We start from the raw sequence: 21,688 nt of genomic DNA on the forward strand, positions 1-21,688 counted from the left end.
AATAAAAAAATAAAAAAAAAACCTTTTCTATATATATTAATATATATTTATTTAATTATTTTTTTACTTTTTTTTATTTTTTTTATTTTTTTAATTTTTTTTTTTTTCTTGCACAATTTTTTTTTTTTTTTTTTATTTCATTTTTTTTATTTTTTTTATTTTTTTATTAATGAAGTAATCAAATTGAAATTAAAGAAAATGGTGAATTATTAGATGAAAATGGTATATTAAAAATAAAAGGATGGTCAAGACAACCCTATTTAAAGTATAACCCAGAACAATTATCAAAATTTAGAAAATCATTTAGATTAAAAGAATGGAATTATTACTCAATTGGATCCAATAGTTTTTATTTTGCAGTTGTCGCTATTGATCTAGGTTATGCATGTATTTATCAATGTTTTTTCATTGATTTTGAAAAGGATTATAAAAATTTAAATGAAAATCAACCACAACAACCATCAGAACCATCAGATTATATTATGGATGAAATTAGATTTGCAACACCATTCTCAAAAGGATTATGTTTACCATCAGATAGCTGTGAACATGGTTGTCATACAAAATATGATTCAAATAACTTTTCAATTGAATTTAATTCAATTTGTAGTGAACATCTTAATAAAGATGATGAAAGTAGTGATAGTAATAATAATAATTCAAAAATTAAACATCATATTAAATTTTATAGTAAAAAGGGTCAACTTGAAGGTGATATAGTATTTGATTTATCACCAACTAGAGAATCAATTGTATTGATGACACCAATTGGTAAAGAGAATTTCTACTATAATAGAAAAACAAATTTGATACCAGTTGGTGGTAGTTTAAAAGTTAAAGGTGTAGAACAATTAAATGGTGACATCAATTCAATTGCAAATGATTGTTTTGGTATTATGGATTGGGGTAGAGGTATTTGGGAATATAATAGCTTTTGGTTATGGTCATCTGCTTGGGGTAAAGTCGATGGAATTCCAGTTGGTTTAAATTTTGGATCTGGTTTTGGTGATCTTTCAACTCATACTGAAAATGGAGTAAATGTGAATGGAATCGTCCATAAATTAGGTCATGTAGATATAGAATACAATGAATCAAACCTAATGGAACCTTGGAAATTCATTTGTAAGCATGGTAGATTTGGTGAACAACCTCTCATCTTTACTCCATTCAAAAAGAAGTATGATAATAATGATTTCACCGTTTTCATTTCAAGTTTTCATCAAATTCTTGGTACTTTTACTGGTGAAATCATTTTAGATGATGGTAGTAGATTAAAAATAAATTTAATTGGCTTCTCTGAAGTTCATAAAGCAAGATGGTAAAATTTTAAAAAATAAAATAAAAAAATAAAATAAAAAAATAAAATAAATAAATAATAAAACAAAGTAAATAAAATAATAAATAAATTTTTACAAAGAGAAATTAAAAATAGGCAAACTATTATTTTATTTTATTTTATTTTATTTTATTTTATTTTTATTTTATTTTATCTTATTTTATTTTATTTTATTTTATTTTATTTTATTTTAATTGTTTAACAATTTTTTATTTTTTTTTTTAATATTAACTTTATGGTTTAATTTCAAAAAATTGGTGTAAAAATAAAAAAAAGATTTTGGATCGCAAAAAAAGAAATTTTTTTTTTTATTAGAAAGTGCACCAAAACACCTTTCCGAAAAAATCTGGTATTTTTTTTTTTTTTAATTTTTTTAATTTTTTTTTTAAGCAAAAATTCGTGTTAACTTTTGACCAACAGTATCAATTAAAGATAACAGTCAAAAAACAATCATTCTTTATTTTTAAAGAAAACCTTTCTCCTATCTTCATTTTTAATTTTTTTTTTTTTTTTTTTTTTTTTTTTTTTTTTTTTTATGACCAATCAATCAATTAATCATTACATTATTATAAGATATTAGATCACAACTAAATTATTATTTTTTTTTTTTTTACAAAAACACATAATATTATTTATAAGATTATTAGATCATAACTAAATTTTTTTTTTTTCTTTTTATTAAGCTTTTCAATTTTGAAAAGACACCACAACTTATTTTTTTATTGAAAAAAAAAAAAAAAAAAAAAAAAAAAAAAAAAAAAAAAAAAATTAGGTCCAAATCTTTTTTTATTATTTATTTTTTTTTTTTTTATAATTTGAGATTAAAATAAAACTAATGAATTAAAAACAAATAACCGAACCTATTACAACAATTGACCTTGATATTTCTTTTGGAAGTACAACTAGAGATTTAAGAACATCACAACGCTTACCATGGTTTTTTACCAAACAAATTGGTAAACTTTTTTTTTTTTGACCTTAAGGTTTTAAAAAAATATGAGAGTTATCAATTAAATCTTTTTATTTTTTTTTATTCTGTTGGTTATAATAAAAACTTTGACAGTCACCTGTTTTTTTTTTTTTTTTTTTCGCCGCCTTTTTTTCTTTTTTTTTTTTTTCCTTTCCCTTTTTTTTTTTTTAACTTTCCCTTTTTTTTTCTTTTTTTTCCTTCCCTTATTTTTTTTAATTAAATTCCTTTCCCTTTTTTCTCCATGGTCCGAAGTAATAAAAAAAAAAAAATTGGTTAGCGAAATCATTTTTTGAGTTTGAACTTCAGTGGTGAAAATTAAATTTATTTTTGTAAAAAAAAAAAAAAAAAAAAAAAAAAAAAAAAAAAAAAAAAAAAAACTGGTCAGAAAATCAAAAAAAAAAAATTAAAAAAATTAAAATTTGAAAAGTTTGAGCTTGATTTTTTAAAATTAAAAAAAAAAAAAAAAAAAAAAAAAAAGTTGAATCAAAACCCCCATTACTAAAAATCTCAACTGAACTTTTCTTTTAATGAAATTAAAAAAACATTTTTTTTTAATTTTTTTTTTTTTTTTTTCAAAATTCGTGTATGCTATCACTATCATCATCACCCAATGGTTTTTTAAAATTAAAGAAAACCGTACTATTAGCTTGAAAAACAAAAAAAAAAAATCAATTTTCTAAGTTTTTTTTTTCTTTTTTTTTTTTTTTTTTTTATTATTTTAATTTTTAATCACCAATCATAATAATATCAAAATACATATAATTTTGTGGATTTTTTTTTTTTCTCTCTTTCAAGTTCATTAATAATTTTTTTTCTCTATCATTTTTTTTTGATTTTGTGTAAGTGCCAAAAAACACCCATCAATAGATATTTTTTTTTTTTTTTATTCCATTTTTTTTTTTTTTTTCAACTGATTTTACACAAAAAAAAAAAAAATAATAAAAAAAAAAAAAATAATAAAAAAAAAAAAAAAAATTCTTCCAATTTTTATTTTCAAAGACTCCAAAAATGATTTTATCAATATTACCATTTTAAATTTGATTTCCCACCAAAAAAAAAAAAAAAAAAAAAATTATATTTTTTAAAACAGACCAATAAAATAAAAAAAAAAAAAAAAAAAAAAAATATTTTCCAATACCGATTTAAAAAATATAAAAATAAAAATATAAAAATAAAAATAAAAATAAAAATAAAAATAAAAATAAAAATAAAATTAACTCCAAAACAAAAAAAAAAAAAAAAATTAAAATAAACCAAAATGAAAAATAATGGTGATATTGAAATTTTTGAAGAAGAACAAATGTTTAATAGTGATGAAGATGATGAAGAAGATTATAATGATGAGGTAATTCAAACCAAATCAGTTCAATTGAGGCTTCAAAAAGAAAAAGAAGAGGGAAATATAAAAATGGAAAAATTTAAAAAAAGAAAAAGAAATCAAATTTCTGATAAAGAAGATATTAACGATCTTGATGATGAAGATAGTAACGATGATGATGATAATAATACTAATGATGATGATGATGAAAATCAAGATAAACAAAAGGGAGAAGAAACAATTAAAGGATTTACATCATCAAAGGATGTATTGGGTGATTTTTATAAAAAAGTATTAAGTGGTACTCCAATTGGTCCATCAACTTCCAATAGTTTAAATCTTGGAATTCCATCAATTTACCAACCATTTTCTACAAGTAGCTCAGCAAATCACAAACCATTCAGATCGACATCACTATCAGTTTCAACATTCACTCCATTCAAAAATGACCAACAAAAACCATTTTTATCCCCTCTAAAGTCAACCTTAAGTACTAGTTCAAATACTCTTCCTTCAATGACTTCAAATTCTCCAGAAATTAATAAATCCATTGATCCAAAAGATATTACTCATAAAAGAAATAGTACTGGTAATATTCCAAATAATTCAAACAATAGTGGCTTGTCTAATATCATAAAAAATAATATTAGTAATGAACATAATATAATTTCCAATAATAATAACAATACATTCTTTGGACCAGTTACTTCAAAATCTAATTCACTATTTGGTAAAAATAATAATGATAATAGTAATAATAATAATAATAAAAATAATAATAATGATAATAATAATGATTTGGCTAATAATAATAACAGTAATAATAATAATAGTAATATTAATAATAGTAAAAATATTATCAATAACAATGGTAACAATTTAACAAGTAGTAATAATAACAGTAATATCAATATATCAGCTGGTTCAAATAATAGCACTAAAAATACTTCAACCAGCAACAACAACAATAATAATAATATTAATAATAATAATAGTAATAATATTAATAATAATAATAATAATAATAATAATAATAATAATAATAATAATAATAATAATAATAATAATAATAATAATTTTGTTGGAAATAATTTGAGTGGAGGCAATAATAGTTTACCAAATAGAGTTAATCCATTATCAACTTCTCCTATTGTTAATTCTTCACCAATTACCTCACCAAATCAATTATCACCAAGACATAATCCAATTCAAGCCCAAAATAACAATGTAAATAATAATAATAATAATAATAATAATAATAATAATAATAATAATAATAATAATAATAATAATAATAATAATAATAATAATAATAATAATAATAATAATAATATCCAAAATGGAAATAGAAATAGTTTTAGTGGTCAAATTAGTAATAATAACAACAATGGTAATAATTATAATAATAATATTAATAGTAGTAATATTGGTAATAATAATGTTAATGGTACTACTAATAATAATAATATTAGTAATAATATTAGTAATAATAATATTAATAATAAACCAAGCTCGCAACCAATCATCCAAAGAGTGCCAAATACTCAAAATATAAAACAACAACCACTCCCAAATATTCATCAGATTCAAATTCAGATTCCACAATCCCAAGTTCAACAAGCACCACAACAAGTACCACAACAAGCGCCACAACAACAGCAAGCTCAACAACAGCAAGCTCAACAACAACTACTACAGCCACAACCACAGCAAAATAGAATTAGCCCACAACCACAACAACCTCAACAACAAAATAGAATTAGCCCGCAACCACAACAAACTCAACAGGCTCAACAGCAACAACAACCTCAACAACAAGCTCAACAAGCTCAACAACAATCACAACATCAATCTCAACCACAGCAAAATAGAATTAGCCCACAACCACAACAACCACAAACAAATAGAATTAGCCCACAACCACAACACCAACCAACTCAAATAAATGTTCAAAAAAGAAGTATCCCTCAACTAGATGGAATTAATATCGATTTGGATGGGAAACTCATACCAATACTTCAAAGTGTACCAAAAGAACAAATACGTCAACTCCAAGAACAATTTGTTCAAATGCAACAACAACAACTACAACAACAACAACAACAACAACAGCAATTACTGCTACAACAACAACAACAACAACAACAACAACAACAACAACAACAACAACAACAACAACAACAACAACAACAACAACAACAACAACAACAACAACAACAACAACAACAGCAACAACAACAACAACAAAGACCAAACCAAAGCCAACAATACCCACAACAAAATAATATTCAAAGTCAACCACAACAAAAGGGTTTGACACCGCCTCTAAAGAAAGTTCACACCTCTAATGAACAAGATGATGTTGTTGAATTAATTACTGAGGATAGTAAATTTTCACCAATTTCTCCAAATTCATCTAATAATATGGGAAGAAATATCGAAGAAAATGTTAATGGTAATTTTATTGTTAATGGACACAATAATAGAGGAAGAAAAAGTGGACCAATTAACATAAATAACAATATTAATAATAACAATATTAACATGAATAATAATAATAATAATAATAATAATAGTAATAGTAGTAGTAGTAGTAATAGTAATAATAATATTAGCAGTAATAGTAATAATAATATTAGTAATAATAATAACAATATGAATATGAACAACAATAATGTTATGAACAATAGTGGAAGATTCAGTAACAACAATGGCAATAATATAAATATCCAGGGTAATGGTTTTAATAGCAATAATAATAATAATAATAGTAGTAATAATAATAATAATAACAATAATAATATTAGTATGAATAAAAATAATATGGCAAATACACCATTGGTTATCAAATCACCAAATAATAGCGGAAACAATCAAAACAATTACATTAACAACGGAAACAATGGTAACAACAATGCCAACTATAACAACAATAATAATAATAATAATAATAATAATAATAATAATAATAATAATAATAATAATAATAATAATAGCAACAATTACAACTACCACCAAAATAATAATCAAAATATTCAAAATAATAATAATAATAAAAATATTAATAATAACAATCAAAACATCAGCAATAATAGCAGTAATAATATTAGCAACCAAAATATCAATACTGACAAAAACCGTATTAATATTTCGGTTCCTAATCAACCACTCTCGGAACATCAACAAAAAATATTACTCATACAGGCACATCAAGCACAACAAATTATTAAAAATGAACATACTAGACAACAGCAGCAATTTTTACAACAACAAATAGAAAATAAAAACCAATCACAACAACAAGTAACTAAAAACCATCAACAACATCTTCAATTATTAATACAACAACATCAGAATCAAAATCCAAATCCAAATCAAATCCAAATCCAAAATCCAAATTCAAATCAAATAAATCAACAACTAATCCAGCAATATCAACAACAACAACAACATCTTCTACAACAACAACACCTTCTACAACAACAACAGCAACAACAACAAAACCAACCACCACAACAACAACAACAACCACAACAACAAAACCAACCACAACAACAAAAAATGCAACAATTACAACCAAACCAACAACCAACTGTAATTCAATTACCTTTACCATCTCAAAACTACCAAAGAAACTCAAACCAAAACTCAAACCAAAATCCAAACCAAAATCCAAACCAAAATCCAAACCAAAATCCAAACCAAAATCCAAACCAATATCCAAACCAATATCAAAATAATCCTCAATCCACCCATCAACTACAAAAAAGCCAACCTACAAATAATAATAGCAACAACGTGAATAATGCCAATAATATGAACAATAACAATAATATGAATAATAACAATAATATGAATAATATCAATAATAACAATATAAATCATAATAATAATAATTTTAACAATAATAACAACAATAACAGTAATAATAATAATAATAATAATAATAATAATAAAATGAATGGTGGCTATAATAATTACTCAAATTATCAAAATAATAATAGTAATAATAACAACATGAATAATAATAATAATAATAATAATAATAATAATAATAATAATAATAATAATAATAATAATATGAATAATGGTTTTAATAATAATAATAATTTTAATAATAATAATTTTAATAATAATAAAAATAATATTATTAATAACAATAATAATAATATTAGAAACAGTGGTGATGGACCATATTATAATTCAACAAATACAGTAAATAATAATAATATAAGAATGGAAGTAAAGAGTAATAATGAAGATAATCCAGTTTCATCTAAACCAGTAATGATTGGAGATACAAGTTTTACATTAACATTAATTAATGATTTTGTTAGACCATTTCCTGAACAAGTTATTGCATTAAAAGAGACAACATTCTATTTGAGAATTAATGTTAGTGGAGGAGCAGCAAATTCAGTAATCAATCAAGATACATTAAAGAGATTATCTGGTAAAGCGGTTGTAAAAGGTACACATGAAGATATAACAGCAACCTCACCAAATGATTCATTTAAACTTCATCAAGATGTTAAATCTGAACAAGGTGTTCTCCAATTTGATGTTAAAATTAGAAATCAAGGTGTAAATACTCCATCCCATTTGGTGTTGATATTTCATTTAATTGATCATGGTTCCATTGTTCATTCGATTGAATCTAAAAGGATTTCATTTTTTACCCGTTCAAAATATGCACCCTATTTACCAATCTTTTATATAATGCAATCAAAAAATTGTTTTTTACCACTCTCAAGATCATTGTACAGAAATAATACAGAATCAAATACTAATACCAATAATAGTAGTAGTAGTAATAATAATAGTAATAATAATAATAATAATAATACTTATGGTGGTGGTAGTAGTGGAAGTGATAATTCATCACCATCAACGCCATCTTCACCTACAATTATTGATAATGATGATGAAACTTCAACAACAACAGCAATAGTTGTTAGTGAAGGTAGTAGTAGTAAAGAAAAAGTTGCAGATCAACAAAATCCATCAAATTCTTCATTATCAGAGGATCAATTAAGAACAAATAGAGATGATATATTGAGATTAAATTTGAAGACCATTCAAAAATTAGTACGTGTTTATAAAGGTGATTATAATGTAAATATTGAAATACCATCAAGTAAAAAAGGTGGATTATGTGAAGAACTCATTCAAAATCATTCCGAAGCATTATTACGTTACCATTATTATAATATAATGGATGAAATTAGGTCACAGGGAGATGTGGATGTTAAAGATCCTGTTACAATCACTCAAAACCCTTCCGATGCTCAAGATGGTACTGGTCTTTTAATTTTTAGTAAAGATTTCAATTTGGAATTGAAATATTTGAATATTTATTTCATAGATTTATCAACAAATAGAATATTGTTAGTCTTTAAACATGGTTATGATGGTCCTGATAAAAGTAAGAATATATTACGTGTTTTAGATTATCAAGGTAATATTTCCTCTTGTATAGTTAAAATTCAATTACCTTATATAAAATCTTTATTCTCTCAAGATCCAAATGGTCCTCCTGTAGTTTATAATTTAATTGCTTTTACAACTCATCATGATATTGGTGTTGAAGGTGAAATTTGGAATAAACCTGATGAATATTCTTTAGATCAAGGGAGAGCTAAAAAAGTTGTAAGATTTGCTCAAGATGGTTATAGATTCACATTAATTTCAAAATAATTAAAATAATAAATAATAATAATAAAAGATATATTTTTTTTTTTTACCATAAGCACAAGTGGTAATATTGTAAAAAACCAATCATACTTTGTTTTTTTTTTTTTTTTTTATTTTTTAAATGTTTTTTTTTTTTTTTATTTTTTTTTTTTTTATTTTTTTGATCAAAGCAGTGTTCTAAAAATAAATATAAAAAAAAATAAATAAAAAATAAAAAAAAAATGATAACAGAAGCATCAGAACAAGAAAAGATTTTAGATATATTATTTGAAGAAAAAAAAGAAAAAGTTGCATTCGTATGTGGTAACACATACCAAGATAATCCAGATTATAGGAGATTATCAAAGGTAGAAAATGATGTAATAAAAATGACTGAAGTATTAACTAAATGTGGATTTAAATGTTATCAATGTTTAAATAAAGATTCAATTCTTATTCAATTTGATAAATTTTTAAAAAGTATCGTATTTGGACTTCATATGGAGATTGTATTTTATTTTTCAGGTCATGGATTTGTAGGAAATAATAATAATAATATTAATAATAATAATATTAATAATAATAATAGTAATAATGAAGATAAATTTATGGGTAAAAAACATCTTTTATTAGTAAACAATATAAAGAGAAATAATGAAAATGAATTACCATTGAATAAGAGATATGCATCTTTAATTGATATAGTTAAAAAATTAGAAGCAAAAGAAGCAATTATTAGAACTCGTCAAAGAAAGAAATTAGATGAAGATTTTCAAGAGGCTTATCAACCTATTGATGAAAATGCATCAACTGAAGAAAAGGAAAAAAACCAACAAAAGAAAAAATTAAATTCAATGTTTTTAGATATAGAATTTAGAAAAGTTTTTATTTTAGATTGTTGTAGAAATGATTTAAATTTAAAAAATTATATTGAATCTGAAAAACTTGAAAATATGGAAAGACCAGGTATATATATATATATATATATTTAAAAAATAACAGTATTAGTAAAATTTAATTTATTTACTAATTATTTTTTTATAAAATAGATACAGCATTTTTATATGGATGTACACCTGGGAGTGTTAGTTATATATTATCAAATGATGAAAACTCTTTATTGACGTCATGTTTTTTACGTAGAATTCAAAGTGATGAAAAAAAAGAAAAAAGTAGAAATTTATCAAAAATTGCTAAAGTTATTCAAATTGATATTGCAAATAAATTGAGTGGTTTAAAATCATGGGGTAGGGATGTTAAAGATTGTTTTGATAATTTAAAAAAATTAACTATTACTTCTGAAACTACTACTACTACTTCTACTACTACAACCCTTACTGAAACTGATAATGAAAGCTCATCTAATCAAGAAAAGAGAGTTTTCAATGCAACTTTTTCAATAGAAGCAGCAGCAGCAACAACAATAGAACAACTTAACTCAAAAATTATTCAAAATGAAAATGAAATTGAAATTGAAAAAGAAAAAGAAAAACAAATTGAAAAAGAAAGAATTGAATTAATTGGAGATATACCACCAGAAATATTTAGTAAAATTTTAAAAGTGAAAACAAATTTATTATATGGTGATATTACTATGGGCAATTTTATATTTTATGACCAAAAAAAAAAATAAAAATTGATTTAAAACATGATGATCTAATATAAAAAAAAAAAAAAAAAAAATAATAAAAAATCATAGCGGTTACATTCGTTTTTTATATTTTATATTATTTGGGGTATTTTTGAGTGTTCCATTTATATATACTAAAAATAAATAAAATTAAATCGTTAGAAAAGAAAAAAAAAAAAAAAAAAAAAAAAAAAAAAAAATTTGAAAATGAAAAAGAATTTTTTTTTTTTTTTTTTTTTTTTTTTTTTTTTTTTTTTTTAATTTTCACTGATTTTTTTTTTTTATAATTTTTTTTTTTTTTTTTGTATGTTCTTTGTGAACAAATAATGCTCATTTTAAGCAAACTATTAAACTAAATGGCATTTAATCAAATGAGATCATCAGGATCAACAACAGATTTAAATAGATTGAATAGTAGTAGTATTAGTGGTGGTGGTAATATTAATATTAGTAATGGAGGATATGGTAATCAACAACTTAATGCAATACTATCACCAATCAAATCATCATCACTATCATCTATGAGTAATAGCAGTAGTTATTCAAATTTAAATACATTATCAAGCTCAAAATCATTTAATTCATTAACATTAATTGAAAATCAAAATGATACCACAACAACAACATCAACCAATAATGGTGCCATCTCTGAACAATATCAACAATTATTATCAATGATACCAAAATATCAAACAAAACAATATGAATCTGATGTTAAAATATTATTTGAAAGAAATACACCAGAACAAATGAAACAAATGGAGTTTAAAAAAAGATCAGAGATTGAAGATATGAAATCACAATTACGTAATCTCATTGGTAATAAATATCGTGACTTGGTCGAAGGTTCTGATGCAATAGTTAAAATGAAAAAATCAACTGAACTAATCTCTGACAATTTATCATTAATGCAATCTGAATTAAAACAATTTAGTGAAAAAAGAAATCATTTTAGAAAAGGTGTTTCTCAAGATAATTTAAAATTAAATAAAGGTAATTATTATTATTATTATTATTATTATTATTATTATTATTATTATTATTATTATTATTATTATTATTATTATTATTATTATTATTATTATTATTATTATTATTATTATTATTATTATTATTATTATTATTTTAAAAATTCACAAAATTCATAATATATATATATTTATTAATATATATATATATATATTTTAGAAAAAGAAATTCAAAAGAAAATATCAATCTTTTCAAAATATTGTAAATTTTTAATTGATATACCAGAAGTTATTTGGAGATCATTAGATAGTAATGATTATTTTGAAGTTTGTGTTTTCTTTTTAAAATCAAAATATTTATATTCAAAAATAACAAATGAAAATAATTTAGAAATTAAAAGATTATTAGTAATGTGTTATAATAAATTTATTATTATTATTATAATTATTATTGTATATATACATATATATTAATTATTATTTTTATTATTATTTTCTCCACTCACACCCCCACCCCACCCCTCTCGTCCCCTCATATATAGTCAAAATTAACAATAATTGAAAAACAATGGATTTCAATGAAACAATTTCCAATTAAAACTATTGGTTATTCAAAATTATTTTTAAATGAAAGTACAAGCAGAATTATTGGTACACCAATTGAAAAGTATATAGGATCATTATCAACATTAATATTATTTGAAAAGAAATCTATAAAGGAAACATTTAATGAATTTCTATTATCAAGAAGATCAGTATTATTCAATTCAATACTATCTAAAGATACCAATAGACCAATCCAACAAACTATTGAAAAAATGTTTCAATTTTTAAAAATGTCAATTTATTATATTATGGTATTATTTTATCCAAGAAAATATCAAACTAATAATAATAATAATAATGATCAACCTGAAGAAGAAGAACAAGATGATGAAAAATTAATTTCAAATGATTATCAATCAAAAATTTCAAAATTTAAATCAAATTTACAACAATATACAAGTTCATTATCATCAATGAGCTCAACAACAACAACAACAAATTCACCAACTTTTGAATCAAAAATGATAAATAAACCAGTTAGCGAAAAAGAATTGAATCAATTACCAACATTAAATTTTACATCATCAATTTTAGAATCAACATTTAATTGGAGATCACCATATTTAAAGGAATGTTTGAAATTTTATAAAGATGTTTCAAATGGTGAATTATCAATTAATAGTAGTGGTAGTCAACAAGGTGATGATTATCAGGATATTAACACCAATAATAATAATAGCAATAACAATAATAGTGGAATAGATTCACAAGATATAGAATATAGTTTAATAGAATTTGATAACTTTAATTCAAACTTTATTTTTAAACGTACCTCTGAATGGATTGAAGAGATTATCGAAGATTTTAAATTAAATTTAGTTCAAAAGTTTTTAATAGATATAAAATCTGCAAAAGAATTATCTTCATTAAGATCTGAAATTTTCGACTTTATTTTAGATTTTAAAAATATTGTACCATTTATTCAACCACCTCAAACAAATTCTTTATCTTCATCAAATTCTTCAATTAATTCAATAGCCTCACCATCAGTATCATTAACATCTTCAACATCTTCACCAATAATAGCAACAACAAAAGCGACAGTATTAACAACCCCAACCCCAACCCCAACCCCAACCCCAACAACACCAATATCATGGAATAGAATGTTTTCAATAATTTGTGGTAAAGATATGAAATATTTTTTAAATATTTTTGAAGATATATTTTTAGTTAAATCAGAATCAATCATTATGGATTCATTCTCAAGGATTAATTTATCAAAAATTCAATCAGATATATTTAGTCAAATTAAATCTGAAGATAAAAACTTTTCTGAATTCTTATGGTTCTATAATCAAGATGATCCAATTCAATCAATTAAAAATAAAACAAATGGCATAACACCTTCAAATGAATTATTCTTAACTAAAATTAATCAACTTTATAATAATATTAAATCTGATTTCATTTATTTATTAAATGATAATAATATTAATAATATTAATATTAATAATAATAATAATAATAATAATAATAATAATAATAATAATAATAATAATAGATCAATGATAATCACCTCACAACCAAAGAATCTTATAAAAATTAATGAAATTTTAATTAAAGAATATATGAAAAAATCATTTTATAAATCTTTAAATGAATTTACAACATCAACACAAGATAGAATTGATCAATTAATATTATTGAATAAGAATAAAACAACTAGTGGTACCACCACTAGCACTAATTTAAAGAAGGATGAAATTTTATTCATTTCAAAACTTTCAAAAATATTTTATAAACATATTGTTAATAATCCAAATCTTTATTTTTTAAATTCATTAAATATATTCGATACAACAAATATTTCAAATTGTTCAACTTCTTTTTCCAAATCAAATTCAATTAATATTTTAGATACAATTTCTTCACCACCACAACCACCACCATCACCAACTCATTCTTCTCCATCAATTCAAAGACATACTAATAACAATAATAATAATAATAACAATAATAATAATACAAGTCCAATAATAAATAATAATAATAATAATAGTGAAATCTTAAAAGAATCATTACCAATTATTGATAAATTAAAACAACAATTTTATTATGGTTGTATAGTTTGGGTTAATGAATTTGTTGGTGATTATTCACAAATATTAAAACAAGATTTATTCAATCATGATTGGAATGATAGTGATAGAATAAAAACATGGGAGAAACATATCATTCAAATTGAATCAAATGGTCATAATCATAATAATGATGCTAATGATGGTGGTGGTGATGATGATGCTACTGTAAATGGTGTAAATGAACATTCAACTATCATCTATATACCATATCAAACTTCACCTTTCATCACATCGTATCTAATGTCAATTTCATTAGAGATTAGTAAATTCAGTTTAAATACAATCGATAAGAATATACTTAGATTCATAATTGAATCAATAACTTTAAATTTATTTAATATAGTTAATGATTTATTATCAACAAGCTCAACTTCAACCACAGCCTCAACTTCTAATTTAACCTCTAACAACACCACCACCACTATTAAATTCAATAAGGAAGGTTATATTCAATTACTTATAGATTTGAAATATATAGGTTTCATTTTATTTGGTAGAGAATTAAATAGTAGTTCATCAAAGAAACCAACTTCACAACCAACTTCAAATGTTATAATAAAAGATTCAATCTTTAAAAAAGCTAAATCTCATTATCAATCAATAATTTCAACAAAGAATAATGTCGATGAAAATATTGAACTACAAAAACAACAACAACAACAACAACAACAACAACAACAACAACAACAACAACAACAACAACAACAACAACAACAACAACAACAACAACAACAGCAACAAGAACAATTATCAAATAATATAGTTTATACATTTAATCAAATTATTGAATTGGTTGAAAAGAATTTAGATCCAATCGATTTAGCATTTTATAATTCTTATATTGTTAAATTTATTGATCAAACTTATTCAAAGACATTAACATTATTTGGTAACTTTGTTTATCTTCACAAGTCAATTGTTAAACCTGAAAAGAAACAATCTATCAATGGTGGTCAGCAATCACCTCCTTTAGCTACTACTAGTAGTAATGGTATTAGTGGTGGTAAAGGTATTCAACAACAACAACAACAGCAATCTGATTTACCAAATCCAATGCAACTATTGAAAACCAATACTAAATTCCAATTATTCTCAATTGATACAATACAAACTATTACTGATGCAATTGCAACTGCTCCAACAACTATACCTTCATCAACCTCAAATTCAATTCAATCCTCTGCAAATAATAGTGCTATTGCTTCTCCAATTTCAACTATTGATTATAGAAATCAGCAACAACAACAGCAAAATAATACAAATCAACAATCTTTACCTTCAATTTTATCTCCGACATCCGCTTCGTCCACAATCAATACATTTTCATTCATGGGTAAAAAGATTTCCGATTTAATGTATAACACAACTAAAAAATAAAAATAAAAATTTAAAACAACCTCATTGCCACTTAAATATATAAAACCATTACCATTACTATTTGTTATAACAAATTTATGAAATTTATATAAATATGAAAAATAATAAAAATAAATTTTAATAATTTGGTGATTTTTTTTTTTTGATATTAATTAATTATGAGTTAAAAAATAATATTATATTATGGAAAATAAAGGAAAAAAGAGTTTATTAATTTTTATTAAACCAAAATGGTTAAATTTAATCCGATTTGGGAAAAAAAAAATATATAAATTCTTTTTTCCCTCCATTTTTCATTTTTTTATTTTTTTTTTATTATTAAATTGTTTTTTTTTTTATTATTAAATTGGTTTTTTTTATTATTTAATTAGTTTTTTTTTTCATTTCTTCTCAAAACCAAAATATTTTCACAAACACTATTCATTTAGTTATTCAACCAATATTAATTAATTTTATTATCATCATCTAATATTACTTTTTAATCATTATTTAAATGCCAAAATTCTCAGATTATAGTTCATTATTAGCCCATTTAAAACAATGTGTAGAAAAAGGAAGTAAAGAACATACCAACGCTGCTATAGTAGATTATATTAATTGCTATTCTGATTTAGAAATTGAAGAAAGTCAGGATGACAAAATAAATAATCAGTCAATCAAAAAAGAAATTGAACCAATTATTTATTCATTGATTGCCAATACATTCAAGGGAACACAAGTACTAAATACAAACAACAATGCTTCCACGTCTCCAATCACTGCAACATCAGATAATACACCACCTCCAACACCTAACTTTACACCAGCGTCACCTGAATCAATTTTAAAAAAACCAAAGCCAATCCCATTAAGATTTAGCACCAATGGCGTAATAAATTCTTGTGAAAAAAATACAAAGTACTATTACCTTGACCCAAGAGAATGTGAAGAATTAAAAAATAAGATGATATTAGGTCAATTTATATTGTTTTATGGAACAAGGTCATCAGGGAAGACTACAACCTCCATTACTGTATGTGAACTTCTCAATAGTATTAAAGGTCATTTGTCTATTTTGTAAGTAACCATAACAAATTCATACCTTTTTTATGTACAAATCGAATGACATTTATATTTTTTTTTTAAAAATTACAATCTAAAGTATCGACCTTCAAGGTCAAGTTATAAATAGTTCTTTAGATTTTTGGAAAGTGTTAATCAATTCAATTAGAATGCAATTAAGTATTGATACACCAACCACTAAAGAAATTGATGAAATGAGCATACGTCAATTAAAGGATTTAATTACCTTCAATAATAGGAAATCGTTATTATTCAATAAAAAGGATGTCCATTTATTTATAGATGAATTTAATAATATCTCTGATGGAGGTGAAGAAACGATAACTCAAGTTTTATCGGATTTTAGGGAATGGAAAAATCAATCATCTTTATCAGCGATTAAAGTAAGTACTAATGCTAAAAAAAATGATAAATCGTTATAACCCTTTTCTATAAATGATTAAATAATTAACCATTTTTACAAAAATAGTCTCTTATGGTCATTGGAACCTTTTCGATTTTAGATTTTAATACCTCAAATACAAATACTTCTCCATTCAATATTGCTCAAAGTTTTAAAGTTTTAAATTTTCAAAAAGAAGAGGTTGAGATATTATTTTCAAAATTTCAGAAATCTAGTGGTGTAGAAATTTATCCACAAGTTATTGATGATATATTCATTATTACCAATGGCCATAAAGGACTTGTCAATTTAGTTGGAGAGATTATTCAAACTTCTCTTGAACCAAATATTACAAAAAATGTATGGGATCATTTAATTAATAAGCAATTAATGATAAAATTATCGAAATACAAAACTGTAACAAGTATGACTCGTTGTTTAAACACTGGTTCAATTGATTTTTTAAAGACAATTAAAGATATTTTATTTAAATCCTACTATTCAGATACACCAATAAGCAAAACAATTGAATCGAATTACCTTGCACATGAAGGGATTTTATCTCAAGAGTAAGTATCATGATTTAGTTTATTAAACCAATATAATTTATTAATATTTTTTTTTTTAAAAAAAAAAAGTATTGAAGAAATAAATGTTTTTAATTTTTCATCAAATATAATAAAAAATTTGGTTCTTCACCACCTCAGATCAAAAACAGCTATCGTAGGTTCTGTTCCATTTATAGGAGACAATAAAGAACGTATTGATGTCCAACAATTAATTATTAATGCCGCCAAACAAATTAGTCCTTTAATTATAATCAACGCAATTCAAAGAAGTTTTAAAAAATGTACCATTAGAACATCACAATTTGGACAAAAAGTTCCATGTGAATTTATTTACACAAATGAAATGTCAATTTATTTGACATTAATTATCAGTGAACGTGCAAATTCCAATTCACGTTACTATATCTCACCAAATAATAATATATTATACAATAAAAAAACATATAGACCCGATCTTGTAATTGGCAATGAATTATTGGGTCGTTATGTAATATTGGAGTTTGTCGCTACATCATCTAATGAAGACGTAAATGGACACATAGAAAGAACTCGCCTCTATATTGAAAACTATCCTGGTGCAACTGAGGGTTGGGTAATTCATTTTACAATGGTTCGTGTCTCTAAAACATATCAATACCCAAAAGTACCAGTCAAGTATACAAAAGTTGGAATAATTCATATTTACCATGATGAAAAATATTCAAATTTGGAATTCACCATTTATCCACCCGTAACCCAAAGTTAAAAAAAAAAAAAAAAAAAAATAAAAGAAATAGTTTCTAAAAAATAATATTAAAATACAAGATTTTTCTTTTTTAAATTTATTGTGTTTTCTTTAAGTTTTTCTTCTTCATTTTTCTCTCTTTGTGGAAAATATATATTTTTGGAATATGTTTAAAAAATAAAATAAAAAACCAGTTTCTTTTTTAAAATATTATTACAATGTTTATTTTATAATTTTTTTTTTATGATTAGTTTGTGTGTGTTTTTTTTTTTTTTTTTTTTTTTTTTTTTATGATATTCGCTACTGTTGCATTAAAATTAATTTTTTTTTTTTTTACTGTTCTATATTTTCATCACCACTGTTAGCACTTATATTAAGATTTTGTAAAGAAGAATGAGGAGATAAAGCTGGAGAAGAAGGATGTTGGGTTGGAGTTGAAGAGGAAGAACTATGTTTGGAACTATTATTATTATTATTTGATTGTTTTTCAGTAGGTGGTGGATCATCAGCTTCTAAAGAACCTAAAGCATGAGTAAACACTGATAATTGTTCACGATCTCTACTAAGGTAAGAACCAGAGATATGTAAATAATGACGTTTAATAAATGATTGAATCACTGGGATATCTTGTTGATAAACTTCATTCAAAGTGATTGAAGAATCCCATTCAGTAAGATCCGATTGTTTAACTTGATCAAAGAATGTAGTGATCACTGGTTTCCAAGCATCCATTGATTCATTCAATTGTTGTGAACCTAAAATACTAGCCATAAATGATTGATTGGTACCGAAATTCACAAACATTGTAGATAAGAATGCCAATACCTCCAATGCTTGATCCGATGGTATAACATGGAATAATTGATGTTGATGTGGTCTTGCAACAACTGGTGCAAATACTCTACTAAATAATAAACATCCAATTGGTGGTGATTTTGAACCTGGTGATAATTTATTTAATCCATTTTGAATTTCAATTGATGCTTTTTTAAATGGTCTATAAATAATTAATAATAAATAATTAATATTTAGAAATTTATATAGATATTATTAATAATAATAATAATAATTAAACTTACGGTGGTAAATATTCACAAGAACCTTGGAAAATATTTAAAACATATTCAAATTCTGCTATTAAATTTGTAATACCTTGTTGAGTATTAATACGATAATTATCATGATAATTTATAATATTTGTAATTGATTGATCGAATAAATATTTCAAATAAGGTGTAGATGATGGTAAATTTGCAATCTCTTCAATGAATTCACAAGAAACTATATCATATGGTAAGAATGTACCAGTCATTGAAATATTTGGTAAATCCGATTGTACCATCATTATCAATAATTCAGATAATTGTCCTCTTGCTTCAAATATACGCACTAAATTTGGTATGAAATGAATTGGTGGTGGTGGTACAACAATTGGTGTATTTGGTGGTGGTGGTGGTGGAAATAATTCATTCTTTCTAATCTCTGATAATAATTTCCATAAATAAAATGGTGGTGATACTAATAACTATATATATATATATAAAATATATTAATAATTAATATTTTAATCATGATATTGAATTTAAAATAAAAATAAAAATCACATACATCGATAATTGGTTGATGTTTTAAATCTTCTTCTTTTTGTAATTCTAAAACTCTTCTTGCATCTCTTTCAATACTTTCTTTTTGGAAATAATCTTGTTCATTAAGACACCAAGTTCTTAAACTATCGATATAAGTTTTAATACCTGCATATTCTGCATAAGCATTACCATTTAATAATTGCATAGATTCATAATGTAATACTAATAAATCAAGAAATTCTGTATGCATTCTATTCTCTGTATCTGTTAAATAATATATATATTCATTCTTTACATTTTCATAATTTTGTTTTAATTTTGATTTTTCTTTTTCATACTAAGAAAATAAAATAAAATAAAATAAAATAAAATAAAATAAAATAAAATAAAATAAATATTTTGTTTTTTTTGTTTTTTTTTTTTTTTTTTTTTTTTTTTAATAATAATAATAAAATTAAACTTACATTATAAATTTTAAGAATATCAATTTTCTTTTGAGTTTGTTGATGTTTAATTTTTGAAATTATATTTTCATATTCTTGTACAGCTTTATCAAACTTTTTTCTATATTGTTTTTTTTCATCGATTGCACCAATTAATATTTGAATTGGTTTAATTAAACCTTCCATCACTGAATTGATCCATTCTGATTCGAACCCACTAGTTTTTGTAATTGAACTTGTGAATTGTTCTAATGCTCTAATGAAACCAAGATTAGAATCAGAGGTTGATGTTTCACCATTACCATTGGCTGCTGCTGCTTGTTGTTGTTGTTGATAAACTTGTTGAGCTGAACTTGAATGAGTAGTTGATTTTTCATAATCTTTTGAGAATGATTGTGACCATTTGACTTGAGTTTTAGCAAACTGTTCACCACGATCATAATAATTTTTACAACTTTTTATAATATCATTTAATAAGACTTTGATATCATTTAAATTCTTTTCTGATAATTTAATTTCACTTGGTTCGATCACTTTTTCATTGATAGCTTCTCCAAATGGTGTATTGATTATTGATGTATCTGGACTACTACCACCACTATTACCATTACCACTTGTGTCAATATAAACACTACTTCTATCACCTGCTGTTCCACCTGTCATATTCATAGAACTACTTTTTCTTAATAAATTTGTAAATTTTGACATTTTATTATTTTTCTATTTTTCTATTTTTTATTTTTTTTTTTATTTTTTAAACTATCTAACCGCTACTAGTAGATTTTTTTTTTTTTTTTTTTTTTTTTTCTAAAAGAATTATTATTATAAAAACTAAACTTTGCTGTTTTCTTTTTTTTTATGTATTTTTTATTTTTAAAAAAAGAAGAAAATTATTTTTTATTTTTTATTTAAATTCTTTTTTTTTTTTTTTTTTATTTTATTTTATTTTATTTAATTATT

At 23.2% G+C, this 21,688-nt stretch overlaps 6 protein-coding genes across 6 annotated transcripts; 5 read left to right on the forward strand and 1 right to left on the reverse strand.

The window, feature by feature from the left end:
- Positions 1–176: 176 nt before the first annotated feature.
- DDB_G0277697 (hypothetical protein) lies at positions 177–1,322 on the forward strand (the record flags this gene model as incomplete). The annotated part of the gene is made up of 1 exon (XM_637429.2): positions 177–1,322. A coding segment is annotated over one exon (1,146 nt), but the record flags the coding sequence as incomplete, so codon positions are not given.
- A 2,242-nt stretch (positions 1,323–3,564) lies between these two features.
- DDB_G0277687 (hypothetical protein) lies at positions 3,565–9,321 on the forward strand (the record flags this gene model as incomplete). Its single annotated transcript, XM_637430.1, has 1 exon — positions 3,565–9,321. One exon carries the CDS (start codon positions 3,565–3,567, stop codon positions 9,319–9,321), a length of 5,757 nt encoding a protein of 1,918 aa, XP_642522.1.
- Positions 9,322–9,539: 218 nt separating this feature from the next.
- On the forward strand, positions 9,540–10,930 carry DDB_G0277689 (hypothetical protein; the record flags this gene model as incomplete). Its single annotated transcript, XM_637431.1, has 2 exons — positions 9,540–10,263; positions 10,347–10,930. 2 exons carry the CDS (start codon positions 9,540–9,542, stop codon positions 10,928–10,930), a joined length of 1,308 nt encoding a protein of 435 aa, XP_642523.1.
- A 353-nt stretch (positions 10,931–11,283) lies between these two features.
- Positions 11,284–15,962, forward strand: cog1 (oligomeric Golgi complex component; the record flags this gene model as incomplete). Its single annotated transcript, XM_637432.1, has 3 exons — positions 11,284–11,920; positions 12,116–12,303; positions 12,438–15,962. 3 exons carry the CDS (start codon positions 11,284–11,286, stop codon positions 15,960–15,962), a joined length of 4,350 nt encoding a protein of 1,449 aa, XP_642524.1.
- A 493-nt stretch (positions 15,963–16,455) lies between these two features.
- On the forward strand, positions 16,456–18,720 carry DDB_G0277693 (hypothetical protein; the record flags this gene model as incomplete). The annotated part of the gene is made up of 4 exons (XM_637433.1): positions 16,456–17,018; positions 17,104–17,407; positions 17,494–17,975; positions 18,045–18,720. The coding sequence occupies 4 exons, from the start codon at positions 16,456–16,458 to the stop codon at positions 18,718–18,720; spliced, it is 2,025 nt and encodes a 674-aa protein (XP_642525.1).
- Positions 18,721–19,032: 312 nt separating this feature from the next.
- On the reverse strand, positions 19,033–21,436 carry DDB_G0277675 (RasGTPase-activating protein; the record flags this gene model as incomplete). Its single annotated transcript, XM_637434.1, has 4 exons — positions 19,033–19,696; positions 19,779–20,224; positions 20,308–20,622; positions 20,750–21,436. The coding sequence occupies 4 exons, from the start codon at positions 21,434–21,436 to the stop codon at positions 19,033–19,035; spliced, it is 2,112 nt and encodes a 703-aa protein (XP_642526.1).
- Positions 21,437–21,688: the final 252 nt, after the last annotated feature.

The sequence above is a fragment of the Dictyostelium discoideum genome (assembly GCF_000004695.1).
Source record: "Dictyostelium discoideum AX4 chromosome 2 chromosome, whole genome shotgun sequence".
NCBI classification, from domain to species: Eukaryota; Evosea; class Eumycetozoa; order Dictyosteliales; family Dictyosteliaceae; genus Dictyostelium; species Dictyostelium discoideum.